This window comes from Chrysemys picta, chromosome 10, assembly GCF_011386835.1.
Source record: "Chrysemys picta bellii isolate R12L10 chromosome 10, ASM1138683v2, whole genome shotgun sequence".
In the NCBI taxonomy this organism is placed as follows: domain Eukaryota; kingdom Metazoa; phylum Chordata; order Testudines; family Emydidae; genus Chrysemys; species Chrysemys picta.
Genome location: NC_088800.1, coordinates 86,476,827 through 86,497,835, shown reverse-complemented (window position 1 = coordinate 86,497,835; position 21,009 = coordinate 86,476,827). Strand labels below are relative to the sequence as shown.

The following is a 21,009-nucleotide window of genomic DNA, read 5'->3' as shown; positions in this document are numbered from 1 at the left end:
GGGAGAAAAAATGTTCTTAACCGCCGAGGATAGGACAAGAAGCAATGGGCTTAAATTGCAGTAAGGACGGTTTACGTTGGACATTAGGAAAAACTTCCTAACTGTCAGGGTGGTTAAGCACTGGAATAAGTTGCCTAGGGAGGTTGTGGAATCTCCATCATTGTCTAACCTGCTCTTAAAAATCTCCAAACACCAGTCAGGAATGGTCTAGATCAGTGGTTCCGCTGCTTGTGCAGGGAAAGCCCCTGGCGGGCCGGGCCAGTTTATTTACCTGCCGCGTCTGCAGGTTTTGCCGATCGCGGCTCCCAGTGGCCGTGGTTCACTGCTGGAAGCAGTGGCCAATACGTCCCTCGGCCCGCGCCGCTTCCAGTGGCTCCCATTGGCCTGGAGCAGCGAACCGCAGCCACTGGGAGCCGCGATAGGCCGAACCTGCGGACACAGCAGGTAAACAAACCGGCCCGGCCAGCCAGGGGCTTTCACTGTACAAGCGGCGGAACAAGTTTGGGAACCACTGGTCTAGATAATACTTAGTCCTGCCATGAGTGCAGGGGATTGGACTAGACGACCTTGCAAGGTCCCCTCCAGTCCTATGATTCCATGATTCTATGTCTGCCATCTTCATTAAGTGTTCAGTCCTGAACCCAGTGAAGTCAATGGCAAAACTCCCACCGCCTAACAAGTTCAGGATCAAGCCTTAAGAGACCGATTCTGTAGGCAATGGCATTGGATGCACAAGATGGCTGCCGATCTAGGATTTAAGGAAGTTAGTCTCCTAATGTAGGTTCATAACTCCAATTAACGGAAAGACCAGTGCATTAAAACCCCCAACACGCACAATGTAGAAGCTCTTTTTGCCTCAAAGCAGCGAAACTATTTTGTAAACCTAAAGATACTTTTATTCTTTTGATTTCTGTCACCAGTTTTCATATATTTCTAATAGATCATTAAAAACCACACTTCCTTCCCACACAATCCCTTAATGTATTAGGAGCCTATTATGCTACAGAATTTAGCTTTTCTGTGCAAGTTGTCAACTCAATTAATCCACTGCAAGTTGAGGAAACTAGATATAAACTCATCTTAAAAGTATCAGGTAATCAAGTATCATACACTAGGCAGCAAGATGAGAATGCACCTTTATATGGAGAATTCACCACCTGATCATGAGCCACTATGACTAGTGAACACATTTCATTGTTAAAAAATTACTAGAAATTTGTCTCAAGGCTTAATATTTAACGAAACACAGTGTTTCTAAAGATAAAGAATTTAGCAAATGTTAGCCCCCTTCATAAATATACAACTATTATAAAATTCTCAACGAACACTTCCCTTTTCATTCTAATTCAGGTAGTTATGCCTACACAAAGTAGATACATATTTCCTTTATCTTAAAGATATAGCAAGTACTTGAAAGGAATCAAAATATACAATACAAATATTAAAATTAATCACAATACTCCCAATTTGTTTTTGAGCTAAATTAGAGCTCGTAGACATGGGAATCCCAGCCCTTTACACCAAGATGAAACTGCTGGATGTGTCATTTCATTTCAGAGATAGATGGGCAATTACTATGCCTATCACTCTGATGTCCAATTGCACTAACAGCACATTCGGAAGAACTGCATCAAATAGATTAACTACATCCCATGACCTACAATACGGCTGGATTGGTAGGAGGATGCAATTTTTTTTTTCATATTTTTTTAATTAAAGGAGAAGAGGAAGAGAAAAATGAAGGAGAGGAAGATAAAGCAGAACACTGCTTGTGTGCATAGTGCTGTATAAATAATTAAGAAAAGGTGAATAAGAGTGAAGGAATATACCAACCAAACTATTAACAATTTTCCATTATCTTTTTTTTTTTTTTTTGAACGGCTAGATATACCATTGGCACTCTGTTTTCCCAGACCCCATCTTTTCAGGCTGAGTCAAAATGTTTCAGACCCTCCCTTTTAATTCAAACACAAATTCAAATATCTACTCAAACACCACAACATATAAATAGCTTTAAAGTAACTTACCTTTGATTTTTTGTTCAATGGCCTACAACAAAAAAGAAACAGTGTTAATAATTCGTACAGATTGTTCTTTTCTGATATTTTGCCTGCATCTGTATAGTCTCACAATAGATCCCTGCCTGCTTTTCTTTTAACGTGTTTTGGTACATCTAAAGTGGACAGTTTAAGATCATTTCCCCTCTTCCACCAGCCCTCACTTTATGGCTGCAAAGCTGTTTAAAAACATTATACTAACAGAAGGCCAAATGGATCACACATTCATTTCTAATCCAACCCAGTTTAGACTGAGTTCCTTTAAAAATGGGTTAAAATTATCAGTATTTATTTGCCTGGCAAAAGTCATAGGAGGTAGAACAATTTTTAATTTAGCTTATGAAAACTGAACAGCTCAAACTATCCCCAATCATTATTAAACAGAAAAACCTCAGAAAGGAGAGCAAGCGAGAGAGAGAGCGCGCGCACAGAACAAATCTAAAATCTTCACTTTTCGAGAGCCTGCAGAAGTCTGACAAGCTACCTTTAGAGTTACCTGTGCGAAAGGGCCAAGATAAAAGGTCTGCATTGATAAACTATATCACGAGATAACAAAATGTTCCTCTCTCTTGCTGCTGTATTGAAGTGCCCCCTATTTGTGTAGGTCTAGTTACACAAGAGAAGACGGTACATACGGTGCTCTAAAAAGCATGAAGTAAATTATGGTTCCCCCCTTCCACCCCAAGCTCTGACATACAAGTAAGAGACAATTACTGTAACATAGAGAGCAAAATATTTTCAAAGCAGAAGTGAGATTTAACTTCACAGTATTCCTTTCATGTGTGTTCATAAAATGTTAGTGTTATAATAAATGTTCTGCAGCATACAATATTCATTAAAATTAATCATGACTTAGTAATATGAGACCTTACCACAGTGCTCTGCAATGAAATCCTGAGAAGTGGTCAAGATTGACAGATTTGATAATTATTGTATTTAAATATTAGCACAGTAAGAAACAGTGAGGGCTGATTAGACTGAAAAGTTATTAATGGCCTTTACTATCATGTCCACCCATCTGTTAAAGAAATCAGCAGTTCACAGTATTAGCAAATTCTGTACTTCATATTAATTTTTTTTTCGCCAAGAACTGATAAAAGCAAGGAAATGTACACAGATTTTTATACTGTTCAATTTCCAGGCACAATAGAAAATCCATTCTCTTGTTTCCTTGTACTGCAAAGTATTTGGTATGTAGTCTGGAAAACTACATTTGCTTGGGAATTTTTGAATACCACTCAAGGGTGGCCAATATGTGCAAATTCTTTTTTAAAGAGAAGAAAAGCCATTATTGGCTCTATGTTCTATTGTATCAGTTACTGGAACTGAAAAAAAGTGTAAATAGTTCAATGGCTTCTTATGCTGAATGCAACAAAACTTTTACTGGATTCAGTTTAGAATCCTCTTCCTCATCTCTACACTCTAAGCTCCTAAAATACTAAAAGGAGTTGCAGCCCTTTTTCCTCCCTCAAGCCAGTTAGAATAACAGAGACCTTTATAGTGTATGTCATAGCTTTTGACCTAGCTTACACTTATCAAGGCTATCAAATCTGGAAGAGAAATTTGTTTTGCTGGCTAGGGAAGTTTTTATAGTAATTTTGAACTGCTGAGTTTTGTATGTGTAATTATTATTCTGTGCCTAGAGCTCAGCATGCTTGTATGGATACAAATAGGTAAGTGTAATAAAATAGTAGAGCTCCCATAAGAGGTGCTCCATGGCAGTGTGAAACAGACTCTTCTCCCCTTCTGAAGCCAAGTAACATCCTCACTGTAACTCTTCCTCTTCTTTCCTTTTCCTACTCCTTTCCTCTGAATCCATTAAAAAACAAAAACAACTGCCCCCCCCCATACAATATGTATCAAATGTGTCTCTTTTCTCCCCTCCACCACATTCATTTGCTTGTGTATTACCACCTCATGCCCTACCCTTTGTCTGTACATGTCTTTAGATTGCAAGCTCCTCCGGGTATACAGACTGTCTTTTTCCTATGTTTGTACAGCTATCAACACAGTGGGATCTGAAGCCTGACTGGAGATTTTAGGCACTACCATGATACATTTTTACTACTACACCTCTACCTCGATATAATGCTGTCCTCGGGAGCCAAAAAATCTTACTGTGTTATAGGTGAAACCGCGTTATATCGAATTTGCTTTGATCCGCCGGAGTGCGTAGCCCTGCCCCCCCGGAGCACTGCTTTACTGCATTATATCAGAATTCATGTTATACCGGGTCGCGTTATATCGGGGTAGAGGTGTACTAAGTGGGGAACTGCTCTCTCCCACCTCACCTAAGTTAGGGCAGTCATCACAGCCACCAGTGCTCAGTCACTGAAATCAGGGAAAAAGACTTCCTTAAATACATCCCCAAACCCTGTCCCTCCCACCAAAACTTCTACCTGAATGGAGACATCACAAAATTGTCCCATTAACAGGGAGACTATAACAAGAACTCCTCCACGCTGAACAAACAGCCCATTATACATGTCAGAAAACTTGCTGTTACTCAATATTAAAATATTTCTACATGTCTTCCACTCCATAATGTTATCTCAACCTAGCCTAATCCTCCAACCCAAAAACACCTCACTTGAAGACCTGAGGACTTCATACAGATTTTACCCTTTATTATACCCAGGCAAAAACAGACTGACTGGACAATAGTGTATTTGGACGGTACTGTTCTGTAAAAACACTCCCATTTCCAGCTGGATCTACAAATCTTAGGAGATCAAATAGGCCTGAGGCTGGAGTTTATCACTGCCACAGCTCTGCTGAATGAGCTTCAAGTTGATCTTTAAGTGACAATTCCAGCAGTGGCTCAGGAATAGGAAAATAAAGGAGGCAAATTTTTGCATCTCTATAGGTAATGTGCTGCACTCAACTGTCCACAATGATCAGGTGCAAAGGCTACCAACTGACCTTAGGGTGACCAGATATCCCAATTTTATAGGGACAGTCCCGATCTTTTTCTTATATAGGCTCCTATTACCCCTCACCCCCGTCCTGATTTTTCACATTTGCTGTTTGGTCACCCTAACAGACCTCTAAATAAGCCCTATTTAGAAGAGTTAAAAAGCAAAACCTTTTTTTAAGTTAGCTAACACATTTTAATTAAGTCGTGTTTAAAACATGTCGGCACCTAGGACAGACAAGGTTTTACCTTTTTTTTTTTTTTAAATGCTAGGTCAGGGAGCCTAAAGTAGACCATAACCAGCCAACATATTTTTAAAGGTGTCAAACCTTGTCTGTACAGGGTGTGCTGACATGTTTTTAGACACCACTTAATTGAAATGCGTTTGCTTAACTTGTTTTTAAAAACTGCTTTTTCCTAGTCTAGAGAGCCTGAGCTTCTCCAGGGCCGCAAGCAAGCTGGTTACATTCTACTGCTCTCCCTACAGAGAAACTACTTACATTTCTGAAGCATCAAGCCTAAACACTTAGCATTCTGTTGCTTCTACAGTGAAAGCAGGGGAAATCTTTTGGTTTCTTAAGGACAATCAGCATGGTCAGATGTAGAAAGGAATTAGTTTACACAGAATTTCAGTAAAGTTCAGTTACAAAGCTGTGTATGCCCAGTATTTCTTTAAAACACTTAAAAAATTATTTCTGGTGCATAGTTTGTCACTGAATGAGTCAAGCTTTCTGCTGGAGACCAAAAAAACCCAACCAAGCACATTTTGGGGCAAGGATTCCAGCAATTGTAACGGGCAGATCTACAGTAGAAGCGTTACATCAGCGCAGCTGTACCGATCTAGTTGCACTGCTGTAGCGCGGCTGGTGAAGACGTGCTATGCTGACGGGAGAGCGCTCTGTCGGCATAGTTACTCCTCTTCCACGAGAGGCGGAAGCTATGCCAGCGGGAGAGCGTCTCCAGTCGACATAGCGCTGGTGTGGACAGCTCTTAGCTCACTGTAGCTTGCGTCGTGTGTGTGTGTGTCCCAAGTTAGATTGACTTAAGCAGTAATGTAGACCTGCTCTTATATTAATATGCTGTATTTAACGTTGACATCTATGAAGCACCATCTCTCACAGAAAAAAAGTGAAGCCAAAAATCCCATGAGCAAAGAATCTCCTTTCCAATTAAGGGCATTGCTGGAAGATGTTGAACCCTAACAGAAAATGATTTATGCATTTGTACTTGAGCACTAGTGATGGAGTTGTGCACTACTGAAGCAAGTCCTTACACAGTTTGTTGTCGCTGCTATAAAGATTACAGAGGGTCTCATTCTGGGTTATAAGCAAATACCTCATCTTTTCTTAAAAAAAAAAAAAAAAAAAAAAACAACATTCCAGGAAAAGATGACGGGGGGGGGGGGGGGGGGGGAGAAAGGAGGAATAACAGAATTAGGTCTGTACTTAGTTTTTGTAAATGAGATAAACCCCTTTATTTTGACAAGAGGTCTGGGTTGCAGAAATGACTAGCCATCTTTCTGCATATGAACTGAACATTTTACATTGCTAAGGAGGATCAAGAAAAAATTGAGAACTAGGCTTATTTTAGATGTCTCCTTACAGGAATTGGAAGTCTGAAATGGAGATATGTTCTTAGCCAGATTTATGGGCTCCTCTCAACCAGGGCATCTACAATGTTAAATACTAATGACTGACGGATACTGTTTTAACATTACCCAAAAAGTAATTTTGTATTTTTTCTTTAAAAATGTCTCGGGAATAATTCTTAGTATTCACTCAATGCTCTTATATCTTCAAAGCACTTTACCATAACTAGTCTTAAACCCCACTCCCTGCTGCCAATGTTTTAATTTTATCCATCTTTGATAAAGCATGTGTGATGAAGAGTTACACTAATCACAGAAGGCTAATCAGATGTATTAAAATAAGGCTAACAGCTAAAAACAACTATTTTAAAAAACATTTTATACTATGTCAGTCTTCACATTGTGTATGCATGGGCTTGCATCCAGAAACGTCCCTATCAACTGAAGATCTGTGAGCTAAATGGATATCTAAACAAGATTTTTAGCTTTGAAAAAACTATGCCTGCAAGATCAGTAAAGATGTTCAGTAAGACAGTTACTTGATGATTGCATTGTGCTTTGGAAGTGCTATAATGAGATTTAAAAAAAAACAAACAAACAAAAAAAAAAGGGCTTATCTTTAACAGCTATATTACAATAAGCAAAATTAGTCTGAGAAAAAAAACAAAAGCCAAATCCTATTTTTTTTTTAACTTAAATGATCCACATACCTTTTTTTGAGCAGCTTCCTTCTTTTTCTTGTCTTCTTTTCTCTTTTTCCTTTCTTCCATCAACTGTTCTTCCTCTTCTTGCACTAAATCCCTGAACCACACAGTTTGTAATTAACTCTCCCAAAATGCATTCAGTAGACATTTCTATTCCTTCATTTATACTCTTTTTATAAATGATCTTAAAGAGATATGGGAATTTTATCCCTAATTTGTTGGCTGCATGAAATTTCTAAAGGGATCAGTTAGTCTAAATCAAGATAATATATACTGTCACTCTACATCACAAGTGGTAAACTGTTTTATTATGGTGTGTATTTTAATAGGCCTATTTTCAATATGCAACATCCAGGAGCAGAGATCCTTCCTCTACACCCCTGAAATTAAGCCACCACCACCAAAAACCATGTGCAGTACCATTCTATACATGGTACCTTCTTTCTACCAAAGGACATAATTAAGGCTTATTCTTTTTAAGTTTACTTTAATTCACAAATCAGTTAGTTCTAAAGGGTTGGCATGATTCCAATACTATTTAATCTTTACCTTCTGCTGTGAATTAGCTCTGAAACTGAACTTTTACATGTCAAATTTGCCCCATCTTCTTTCAGACATAACCAGCTTCCGCAGACAAAATGTTAAAATAGCAGCATAGTTTAATAGAGTTGGAGCCAGGAAATTCTTACATAAATTTCAATTCATCCTTACATACTTTATGCAACACAATGTTCACCACCAATGCAGCTGTGCAGCCATATGATGTATTCTATTCTCACTTTCTAGGGAGCTTTAAAAGCACTCCATTCTTGCAGTTAGAATGGAATTTAGTCCTTTGAACAAGAACGGGAACATATGAATAGAAAAGAAAGCTGAAATTGAAGAGCAGTGAAGATGCGAGTACTCCTATGGACTATGCAGCAAGAAATGGTAAGATCGTAACAAAGACAAGCAGTAAGGTTTAAAGTAAACTGCAGGCTAAAGGAAGTTTATTAAGGTAATAAGAACGCGAGAGTGGACATATTGGTTAGATTGGTGGTCCATCTAGCCCTGTATCTTGTCTCTGACAGCGGCCAGTGCCAGATGCTTCAGAGGGAATGAACAGAACATGGACATTTTAAGTGATCCATCCCCTAATGCCCAGTCCCAGCTTCTGACAGTTGGAGATTTAGGGACACCTGGAGCATGGGATTGTCTCCCTGACATAACCACCATGGATGGACCTATTCTCCGTGAACTTATTTAATTCTTTTTTGAATCCTGTTATGTTTTTCACCTTAACATCCCCTGACAATACGTTCCACAGGCTGACTGTGGTTGTGTGAGGAAGTACTTCCTTATGTTTGTTTTAAACCTGCTGCCTATTAATTTAATTGGGGGACACCTGGTTCTTGTGTTATGAGAAGGAGTAAATAACAGTTCCCTAATTCACTTTCTCCACACCAGTCATGATTTTATAGACCCCCATCTTATCCTCTCAGTCATCTCTTTTCTAGCTGAACAGTTCCAAGTCTTTTTAATCTAATCTATTCTTGCATGGAAGCTGTTCCATCCGCCTAATCATTTTCGTTGCCTCTCTGTACCTTTCCCAACTCTAATATATCTTTTTTGTAATGTGACAACCAGAACTGTATGCAATATTCAAGTTGTGTGTTTATCATAGATTTAAATAGTGGCATTAGGATATTTTCTGTTTTATATATATCCCAGGTCTAATGATTCCTAACATTGTTAGCTTTTTTGCTTGCCACTGCACACTGAGCAGATGTTTTCAGAGAACTATTCATGATGACTCTAAGATCGCTTTCTTAAGTGGTAACAGCTAATTTAGAACCCATCATTTTGTATGTATAATTGGGATGGTTTTTTCCAGTGTTCATTACTTTGGACTTAATACTGAATTTCATCTGCAATTTTGTTGCCCAGTCACCCAGTTCTGAGAGATCCCGTTGTGACTCTCTGCAGTCAGCTTCATACTTAACTAGCTTGAGTAATTTTGTACTGTCTGCAAACTTTGCCACCTTACTATTCACCCCCTTTTCCAGATCATCTATGAATATGTTAACAGCACAGGTCTGAGTAGAGGGTCTTGGGAGACCCCACTATTTACCTCTTTCCATTGAGGAAAAACGTTTGAAGAGATGGTCTAGAGTAGACAACAAAGTTAGGTCAACGTAAGTCACCTTGGGTCAACCTATTTGTGCACGTGTCTACACTCAAATTCGTCTCCAGTCAACTTAAGCACCCTGTTACAGCAACACACTAATACCACTTTCCCAAATGGTGCAGAGATATGGTTGACCTACAGAGGTTGATGCAATGTAAGTATGGACACTGCATGACCTGCAGTCATGACCAGCATGATCACACTCTTCCAGCAGCTGTTCCATAATGTCCCATTTCTTGCAACAAGTGACCATTGTGGTCACAGTTGTAAACTCCATTGCCTAAGGGACACAGAGACCAGAAGCCACCACCCCATTTAAGCCCCCCCCCCTTAAGTTTTTGAAATGCGCTCAAGAAGGGGGAGCTGCTAGGTGTGCTCACCAAGGTGGGTAGTCAAGAAAAGGCAACTGCCCAAGCAACAATGCTAGTTCCATCCACTAGACACATTTCTGCCTGGAGTAGACAGGAGATATTGGATCTCCTGGATCGGTAGGGAGACGATGCTGTGCAAGTAAAGCTATGGACCCGCCATAGAAATATGGTGGATGAAGAGGAAGGGACCTTGAGTAAGTGTGTGTGTATACATTTTTCCTTACAAAGTTTAAATTTAAAGATGGCACCTGCCTTGTACTCAAATTAGCCAGACACAGGTATTGACTTTTCATTGTTTCACTCCTACAAGAGGAGATTGTGGTACCACCAACAGAGGTAGAATTGGTATCTGCTTTCCATTCCCCTGTTGGGTCATGCAGGGGAGAGGACAGAGGGGATGTGGAGCGATGAGTTTGCCAGGCACCATTGCAGTAATTAGGGTAGCAGCATATGGGCAGAGGCAGCTTTTGGACAGCAGCAGCAGCTGAGCTCTTTGTGCCTTTGTTACCATCAGGAATGAGACATCAGCTAAAACCACTGCTGCCTGTGGAAAATAGTGCTGATATTCAGTGCCATTGCCCTATACTCGTACCCTGGAATAGGGACTGAAATGTTATTGTTTTATGCAATCAACATTACTTCCCTCCACCTGGCGGGCCACCCTCACTATGGCTGGGGCGGGAGAGCCATGCTGTACAGAGGCACTCCAAAGCTGAAGTGCAATAAGCATGTCTTATTAAGAGTTTTTAATGGGAATAAGGGACAGGAGCTTTGAAATTATCTTTCCCTTTGTGTTGTGACTATAACTCCAATGCTGCATCCGTCTGTTTTTAGCAGTAGCTGCTTTTGTGCCCTTCAGGGGTGCCGCTTCTACATTTGCAGAGTGCCAGACCCTGATGAAGATGACTAGAGAGGACATGTTCAGTGAGACCCTGCAAGCCAATGCTGCATCAGACTGCAAAGGGCCTGTAGCGCCAACATGGCCGATGGCATGGAGAAGGATAGAGCAGGCAGAAGAAAGGCCCAGTAGTCCCCCTAGGAAAAGGGGAGGAAGGTGCGGCAGGCCATTATGAATCTTCTCAGGCAACAAACCTAAACACTGCACATCCTGGTTGACCTACAGGCCCAAAAATTCCAGACTCCCCAACCTTTGCATTTCTTAAACTCTGTTAGCAGCTCCCTATCTGGCCCCCACCACACCCCCCTGGCCACAACATACCTACCACACAGGACGCATCATGAACCCTATCACTTCACACCAGGGGACAGCAAGTAAAAACAGCTTCACATACACTGATCAATGAGAACCACAGTCGGTGTTTGTGTAGTCACAATGACCTACATTTGTGCCCGGAAAATGGACAGAAATGTTTGCTGTGTTTCCAATTTTAAAGTTCTGTTAGAAGTCTGTATTGCATTGCCTGTTTTTCGTACATGGGTTTTGTACACTGTTTTTGTTTCTCAAAAAATTTCTATTTTTGAAGAATAAAATCTTTATTAGTTCACAACAAATACTGCAGAATGCATAGCAGGACTCAAAGCACACAGTGCTTGTAAATGTACAGCACCACAGAACGCATAAATTCAGAAAAACAGTACATTTATAACTGACAGCAAGCACTACACCATTCCTAGCAGCACCCAAAGCTTCAGACCCAGATAATAGTCCATTACAGAATGGTGAGCCACAGGACTGTTCAAGTGTTCTTTCAAAAGCCTCCTTCAACCACACAGCTCCCTGTTGAGCTCTTCTAATGGCCTTTGTGTCTGGCTGTTCAAAGTCAGCAGACACTGCTTCACCTCCTCCCTGGCAGTAGTTTTCCCCTTTGCCTCACAGACAGGGCCGGCTCCAGGCACCAGCTTCTCAAGCAGGTGCTTGGGGCAGCCGCTCCGGAGAGGGGCGGCACGTCCAGGTATTCGGTGGCAATTCGGCGGACGGTTCCTCACTTCGCCTGGGAGTGAAGGATCTCCCGCCGAACTGCCGCCGCAGATTGCGGCTTTTTGTTTTGTTTTGTTTTGGCTGCTTGGGGCGGCCAAAATCCTGGAGCCGGCTCTGCTCACAGATACTATGCAGGACACCACAGGCAGTTATAACCATACATTTCTCACTGAGATTCAGTCAAGTGAGTAACGACCACCAGCATCCCTTCAATCTACCAAAAGCACATTCAACTGTCATTCTGCACATGTGGAGCCAGTCGTTTAACCTCTTTTTGGTGCTGTCAAGGTGGCCAGTGTACCGCTTCATAAGCCAGTGGAACCGGAGGTAAACTCGGTCCCTCCAGAATCACCATTTGCATTTCAATATTCAGTCAGAAAAAAAAAAATGTTGCAGCTTTCTGAAAAGTCCTGTATTCTTAAGATGCAGGTGGCACATACCTTCCCTGACCAGCCCACACCAATATTGGGGAAGAGTCCCCAGGGATTCACCAATGTTTTCATAACCACAGAAGAGAAGCCCTTTCTGCTGATGTACTTAATGGCAAGGTGGGCTAGCGCCAAAAAAGGATGTGCAAACCGTCTATTGCCCCATTGCAGTTCGGGAACCCCATTGTTGCAAACACAAGTGCTATGTCCTGCACACTGTCCAGAATCAAAGTCCTGCATAGCAGGAGCTGATTAATGAACCTACACACATGCATAACAGCCCCACTGTGGATTTTCCAATTCCAAAATGATTTCACACTGACAGTAGCAATCTGGCATCTCAAGCTTACACAACATGATAGCCACTCACTTCCCCACTGTCAACACAGCTCTCATTGTGGTGCTGTTACACTAGAGGGCTGGGATGAGCTCGGCACACAGATCCAGGAATGAGGCCTTTCAACCCAAAAGTTCTACAGCCATTGCTCGACATCTCAAACCTGCATTACGATGTGATTCCACTAGTCAGTGCTTGTTTTTCGCTCCAAGAACAGTGCTCTACCATCTGCAGCTGCTGTGTGAATGTTGGCAACAACCTTGAATGGCCTCTCACCAAACTGTCCTCAAAGAAATCATCATGTCCCCCTGTTGTTGTGGTACTTCCTATGGGTCAATCATGCATCCTGTATTTGTAACATTCATGAGAATAGCACGGAGCTCGGAGGGCTCCATGCTTCTGTCAAGAAAAGGGACAGGGAAAAAAAGTGTTCCACAGGTTTATGGGATTTAAAAAGAAGGCATGGAAAATTATGGGATATGGATGGCATCACGGGATGGAGAAAGTTACATGCTGGGAACCTGATACCTAGCTCCCAGAGATCCATGTGAGAGTCACTGTAAGAAGGTCTCAAAAGGCACTGAAGTTTGTAGTGCAGACATAGCTGAAGTGACTAAGTGGCTGGTATGAAGAGGAATTGCAGAAGGACAAGACTGCCAGAGTAGGCAGAAGAGAAAGTGAATATAAGTGAAGGGTGCAGCAAGTCCAGGATAGTCTGGAGTGTTCTTGAGCATATGAGTTAGATTGCTGTCGCCAGGGCTATCTGCTTGTCTTCAGCAGTAGCACTGTAATCACGATGGCTCACATTAAACACACACACACACACACACACACACAGAGAACTTTGAAAAGCACCAGATAAACCTAACAATAAAAAGGAAACAGCGGCAGCTATCATCCAAGGACACACCTGCAGGTAAGGAACATGTTCACTTGCTGCAAGAGAGATTTAGTGGGGGGCTTTATTGGAACAAACTATTTCAAAATTCAGTAGTCCAATACAAAAACTATTTTATATTAGGGAAGCTTAGAAAGCCCACTCACAAGACACTCCACTGCCACTTTAATGTCTGAATATGCTTCCACTGGCTTGCGTTCTCATCCCAGTAACACTTCCTAGATTGGCAGGCCAGGAAAGATTACAAGTAAGTTTGAAAGTTTTCTTCTGGTCGGCAGCGTCGTCTAAGACCAACACACACAATTGAAAGTTTGTTCCCTTGCCTTGGGCAAGACATTCACCCTCTGCCTTAATTTCCTCTGGGGTGTTGCAAGTAAGTTAATGTTTGTATAGTACTTTAAATGGGACTTGAAAAAACCACTAGCCTACTTACTACTTGTAAGTAGGCAGTTTCCCAGAGTGGGAAAATGTACCTAAATCCATTAATTTCTGCAGAATTTAAGCTTTCTAAAATGAGGTCCTTAATCCTGAATCTGTAGGCAAACTGCTCCACTTTCTTTGCCACTCCTAAAATTGTCAAGCAGCAGCAGTTAAATTGACAAGAGGTGGCCAGGGTTGCTATACAGAACTCTGTGGGCAGTGAAACCAATTACAACTCATGTTAGTTCCACTCTCCTACTGCTTTGAAAAACAGAAGAACGGCCACACTGGGTCAGACCAAAAGTCCATCTAGCCCAGTACCCTCTCTTCCAACAGTGGCCAGTGCCAGGTGCTTCAGAGGGAATGAACAGAACAGGGATCAAGTGATCCATCCCTTGTCCCCCATTCCCAGCTCCTGGCAAACAGAGGCTAGGGACACCATCCCTGCCCATCCTGACTAACAGCCATTGAGGGACCTATCCTCCATGAACTTATCTAGTTCTTTTTTAAACCCTGTTATAGTCTTGGCCTTCACAACATCCTATGGCAAAGAGCTCCACAGGTTGACGGTGTGTTGTGTGAAGAAATGCTTCCTTTGTTTTAAACCTGCTGCCTATTAATTTCATTTGCTGACCTCTAGTTCTTGTTATGAGTAAATATTTTCCTTATTTACTTTCTACACACCCGTCATGATTTTGTAGACCTCTATCATATCCCCCTGTAGTCATCTCTTTTTCCAAGTGGAAAAATCCTAGTCTTGTTAATCTCTCCTCTTATGGAAGCTGCTCCATATGCCTAATAATTTTTGTTGCCCTTTTCTGAACCTTTTCCATGAGCAGCAGCTGATGCACTGGAGCTGTACATGGCTATTGGCTCTTCCCCATCTTTTATATCATCTTCTTGCTAGTGTGTCTACAAACTTTTCAAGTCCAACCTTTAAATGTGTAAAGCTCTGTGTAGGTACTAACCATGCTATTCATCTATGATAGAAAAGCAGACTGGAGAGTTAAACAGCTATTTTAATTCTTAATTGTTTTTTTGGGGGTAGAGAGCATGAAGGGGTAAGGGGGGGGAAAAGTACTTTTATTGCAAGTTTACTGATTAGCTAATGCTACTTTGCAAAAATTCATCCCATTTCTCTCATTTGTAAACTCAAAATTCAGCTTCACTCACCACGTAAGACATTATGGTCTATTTAAAAGCATTGAGGGGAAAAAACGGCTTTTTAAGGAAGATGTGCACTCTCCCACTTAGATTATTTCAACATTGTGAAGCCAAAGTCTAGTTGGCTGCTATCATTACTAAGTTTTTCTTTGGCAGCAAAGTTACATACAATTAGGCTTGGCAAGCTAGTCAATTGGCCAGCCAAATAAGATCAATTGACCACCTATTTGGCCATGGTCAAATATTCCCGCAAAAATGCCTCGATGTAGGTGGAAACCTACATTTTTGATTGCATCACGGTGCCAAGTGTTAGCAAGCCTACTTAAATGTCTTGATCACTTACTTTACTACATATTGTCACCTGCTGGGAAAAAGGTGAAGTAACTGAAAGATGAGCATCTTGATTGGCTGGAATTCTCTAGAACAAACATTGTATGTATGTACGTACGTACATACCTACATACATACACACCAGGCCATCAATGCACATTGCAGTTTACAAAGCACATTAAAATGATGACAAAGGCACAGATGAAGTCAATAAAGATAATGAAAAGCAAGATGCTTGAAGAGTTGGCCAGCTGCCTACCTAGCGTAAGTGCATTTAAAAATGACTTTTATAGTTGCTATGTGTTTGTTTTATTTCATTTTTCTTGTCTTTTGTAATTGTTCAGTCTTCAATAGTATTCACATTTAAATGCCAACTTAACATTGCTAAAAAAGGTAATAATTATTCTCTCTTTTTTTAGAACTCCATTTCATTGTGTTTCACATTTCTGGGAGTTAAAATAACTAAAGTTAATTACAAAAACCAAGTTACTTAGGTATAAATATCTAAGGCTAAGTCTACTGGACATCATTAAATCTTACTCCTTTTTGTTACTATTCTAATAAATTAGTGCTTTAAAATATTAATCACTTTTGACATATTTGACCAATGTTTGACCAGCAAATTGATCAAGTGGTTTTTGGATCGCTCAAAAGTCCAACCCTATATATAATTATGAAACTGGAGTTTCCAACAGCAAAACAAGATTTTTTTTAACTTAAATAAAAAGTAAAACTACTTACTGCATTTTTAGTATGCAAATACAAAAGAGGGAGAAACAGGAAAATCAGATACAAAACAAATTCCTATAAAAACTACTGATAAGACTACTTTGCACACTTAGAACCTCAGAAACACAGAGAGCAAGCTTCCGTGTTGCATCACGATGGAAACAGGGCTTAAAGTGGAGGCAGATTTCACAGTGTTTTATGCAGAAGAGCCACATATGCCTTTAACCCGGTTCTGCTGCTGAGAATATGCACGGTTTCAGCTGTCGTGGCAATGCACATCAATATACTTCCTAGCTTTCCAACAGACAGAACAAGGGCTCCCATTCAGACTTCCTGTTATTTTAGGCAGTGCCCAAATAAATACTACTAAAAAGCAGCCTCTCATTGTGGGTACACCTTTACTTGGGGGAGAGCAATTATGTTCCAGCATCTTGCAGAAAGTTCCAGCTGTTTTGAGAAGGGCAAGATCATCATTATTTGACCATCTCTCAACATCTTGCTGAAGAATCTCATGGTTGGGACAAAAGACCAACTTGACCTTTAAAGTGACTCTCCTCCAACATGGAACAATGCCACAACAATGATCTTTGCTTGTAAACTTCATTGCTTGTAAGCACTTGGCATGGCAGTACATTTCCACAGAATTGAAAAAGAAAGGAAAGTTCCCAAACTTCAGAGTACATATAAGACAGGACAAATAAGAACCCGAGTCTCCATTAACTTTGTCCTAAATACAATATAATTCATCTTATTATGGGCTGACCTGAACATTTTCCTTAAATCTATTTTTGCTTTTTAAACCATCAGTTTGACAACTCCAGAGCAGGAGTAATGTAATTTCAAACCTAAAAAGTGTACCATATTTTCATATATATATATATATATATATAAAAATAAAAATAAAAATAAAAATAATAATAATTTCCCCTCCTTTCCCATTCTTTTTAATAGTCTCCATAGAACAGAAGTTCTTTGGAGCAGGAATCGTGTACCTCTGTGTATAGCTCCAAGCACAACCAGGAACATATTATGACCAGACAACTTCTGTAATATGAGAATTGTTTAATAAAAGCTACAAGACGACAAACTGCTTTCTTTTCAATGCTGAAGGTATCAATAGTGGTGGAACATTCAAGTTGTTTCATTAGAATCTTCTCTCCTTTTGCATCAAACTTAAGATCTTGTCCTTGTTTTCAAGGCCCCCTTCACTTCTTATTTCTTCTTTCATAGTACTTCCTTAAATTTGAAATAGCATTATTTTCTTGTGCACCAATCTTCTCCCTCTCTATCACTTATAGGATGCCGGTTGCAAGTACTTGTGAGCACATGTGGTGTGTTACACATGTACTTATTGCTCACCATGTCAAAGTGTTCTAGCAGATCCTGGGCTCTAGAGTGCTTTGGAAAAGTATGGGTGAATAGTTCTAGCCTTTTCCCCCCACATGGAAGTACAACACAGTACACAATCTTTTCTCTTTAAAATACTGATCATGGGCCAGGCAATCTTGCTGTCAGTCAAGATTTTCGACAGAGTGAGTGTTATTTCTACTTTTACACAAGACAGCTCAGGTTATTAAAGAAGCAAGAGAAAATGTATGTTCTTGTATAAGACACATGAAGATCTCAAAACAAAGGCATATGTAATATTTGTCTGCACTTGATACTTGCAAGTCCCAGACCTGTGCTGGACCATAAGGGTGCAGCATGGCCATTCTGTACTTTACCATTCATATAATTTGGTCATAGGTCTGCTTGCTGCAAAGATGAGCTCTGCAATGGCAGAAGGCTGATATACGTGTTCATAAGTCTAACACCCTCCTCAATGTGAGCATACCAGGGGAAACAGGTGAGGCTACAAAAAGAGGGGCATGGTTGGGGGGCAGGAGAAAGGAGGGACAAACACACTGAGCTTTGTCTATTTTCTGCTTTCTGTGACTGCTATAGGGCAGGGCAGTTTAAATGAGAGCAGCTCTTACGCTGCTCTAAGAGGAGATAATGATCCACCATAGAGCTGCAGAAGAAACAGCACAGTTAAAAGTAGAAATCAAAGCCACATTTGTGCATCACCATGTACTTGTGCACACTGCATTTCTGGCTATATCTAAAGCTCCTGCCCTGATCTTCAGTTGGACTTGGTTCAGTGTATTTATTTTTCAGCCCAGACTAGTTGCTATGGCAGCTAATGGAGAAAGCACACAGGTCAGAAGTCAGTCTATTCTAAGAAAACTAACTTCTAGATAGTATCAGTAGCTTTTATTTTTTCCAGGATATGAAATACATTTACATTTTATTTTATTTTGCAGAAGAAAATTAAAATTCACTAATTGTTAATTCAGAAAGATACTTCTTTGATAAGATCTCCCTTGTGTATAAGCAGTATTATGTAATCAACCTGCCAACACTGCATGATGCCCACTTGATGTGCCTGTCTGTTCCTGCAGCATATTATATTTACAATATTTTATTAACCTGGCAAGTTTATCTTAATAAAGTGTAAAGGAAATAGCTAAACAACACAGGGTTTTGTACCAGAATTTTTTAGTATTGTACCAACTGCAGAGATCACTGATTTGAAAGAGTCATTCAGGTTTTAGGAAAGCAACACAGAGTAAAATGCATATGCACTTTAAAGAGTAAGCTTCATCCTGAATATTGTTTTCAAAGCAAAAATATTCCTAGTGAGAAAGTAGGTACAACAAAGGTGAATGAAATTAGATTAGTCAACCTGGCACCAAACCTGCATTAAATAACATTACCATTTTACTCTGCAATTCTGAAGCTCATCTTGAATACTGATGACTAATGCAGTAATATAGTAAGAATGCTTTGCCACAGACTCACTTTCAGTTTCTACACAGCAATCTTAAAATTCCTAAAACATCAAAATTTACACACTCCATTTTTATCTATTTAAAGGAATTGATTCTGGAAGCCACAACCTGTGAAAAATACTGTAATATGTGAGATCCTGTTTGGCCCTCATGTCACTTCTCCAGCAATGCACAACATGTAGTGTGTGCCTCTATCAACAGAAGAAACATAACACTTATATCTCAGAACACAACAACATTAAAATAAATGGCAAACTATTTTTAACACTGCCCCTCAAGAAGTGAAAGTGTTATCACAACTATTTCCCACCCCATGACTTCAGATATTAATAGCTGGTAATGTCTGAATAGCACTTAGCATTTATTTATTTGAGCATAAGCTTTTGTGGATAAAAAAACCTCGTTTTACCCACGAAAGCTTATGCCCAAATAAATCTGTTAGTCTTTAAGGTGCCACCGGACTCCTTGTTGTTTCTGTGGATAGAGACTAACACGGCTACCCCCTGATACTTGACATTTATTTGTGTGTGCAAAGTGTCATCTTTAGTTTCATTACTTTCTACTGTACAAGAAATGCCACAGAAAGTAATTTTAACAGCAAGATGTAAAGCTAAGAAGCAAACTAGTTTCTTTCACTGATCACATTTCTCCCACTGACTTAATATGGCAGAGGTGCTCAGAGAAGCATCATAGTTGTATTCTTGGATCTTCCAGCTAAGGCATACAAAAAACAGGAACTCAATATATTTAATTCTGGTTCATATGCTCACACAACGCACACTCAACCTGTGGAACTCCTTGCCAGAGGACGTTGTGAAGGTCAAGACTATAACAGGGTTCAAAAAAAAGAACTAGATAAATTCCTGGAGAATAGGTCCATCAATGGCTATTAACCAGGATAGGCAGGGATGGTGTCCCTAGCCTCCGTTTGCTAGAAGCTGGGAATGGGCGACAGAGAATGGATCACTTGATGATTTCCTGTTCTGTTCATTCCCTCTGGGGCATCAGGTATTGGCCACTGTCCGAAGACAGGACACTGGGCTACATGGACCTTTGGTCTGACCCAGTACAGCTGTTCTTATGAGAAATATATACGCAGAATTCTATTATTTTCACATCCACACATTTTAAAAATGTATATATGTATGTATGGGGAATTTCCTTTTCCTACTACATAAATTGATTGAATATATTCAAAGTTAATGGTCTTAATTGAAACGCAAACCTTATTTTTTCAATTTAGACCAACTGAATGTGAAATACCCAGACTATACCAAATTCAAATTTCAGACTGAAGCAAAGGCCTTCTATTTAAATATCCTATCTTAAAAGACAACTGAGAGCAAATATAAATGGATTTTCCTTTCAGGAGGGATCCTTTAAATTTGATGACTATACTCTGTTTGAGGAGAAAAAGGAAGCTGCTACTATCTGTATAATTATGAGTACAGAGTGCCAGATAAGTGTATCAGTTAATTTAATTCCAAAACGGACAATCAGATTTTTGTAGCCTTAGTAATTATACCTCACTCAACATAAATCTGGTTCATACAAGTAAAAGAAAATACAAATGAGAATTCAGAATTATTGGCTCTTTGTTCAACCTAGGCTATGTCTATGCTACAGACACTACGGCAGCACAACTACGCGCTGCAGCTGTACTGTAGACACTTGCTACTTTAACATCACTCTAGTTAAACCACCCCCTCAACAGATGGTAGCTAGGTCAACAGAAGAATTCTATACAGGGGTTAGGTCAGCTGAACTTTGAATCTCAGGGTGTGAATTTTTTACACCCCTCCTTGACTTAGCTAGGTCAGCCTCAGGTTTAGGGATAGATTGAGCCATTTTCAAAGCACCAACTGAGCCTTTTTACCCCCCTTCAAAGGCAGTGTCTACACTATGGGTGATGCAGGGTGGCAGCTATGCCGCTGTAGTGCCGTCGAGTAGATGCTTCTGACATTGACAGAAGGGGTTTTTCTGGTAATTCCCAAGCAGCGGTAGGCTAGGCTGATGGAATAATTCTTATATTGATCTAGCCACATCTACACTGGGGTTAGGTCTGCTTAACTATGGCGTTTACAACCCTGAGTGACAGAGATGTTGATCTAAATTTTTAGTGTAAATCACGC

General features: G+C 40.2%; 1 protein-coding gene and 1 long non-coding RNA gene across 37 annotated transcripts in view; one reads left to right on the top strand and one right to left on the bottom strand.

Moving 5' to 3' along the window:
- The window catches only part of TNRC6A (trinucleotide repeat containing adaptor 6A), a 174,458-nt gene that overhangs the window by 44,523 nt on the left and 108,926 nt on the right, over positions 1-21,009 (bottom strand). For 34 of the 36 annotated variants that reach the window (XM_065560320.1, XM_065560307.1, XM_065560308.1 and 31 more), the window contains 2 exons: positions 7,270-7,360; positions 2,028-2,049 (listed from right to left, as the gene is read on the bottom strand). The exons of 1 other annotated variant lie outside the window; for it this stretch is intronic. In XM_065560320.1, the coding sequence (XP_065416392.1) occupies positions 2,028-2,049; positions 7,270-7,360 (113 nt within the window). The remainder of the gene's footprint in view (positions 1-2,027; positions 2,050-7,269; positions 7,361-21,009) is intronic. One more of the 36 variants, XM_065560346.1, reaches the window with a different exon arrangement.
- LOC101950274 (uncharacterized) lies at positions 8,104-10,767 on the top strand. Its single transcript, XR_255410.5, has 2 exons — positions 8,104-8,193; positions 10,636-10,767. It is a non-coding gene; the product is annotated as an uncharacterized LOC101950274 (long non-coding RNA).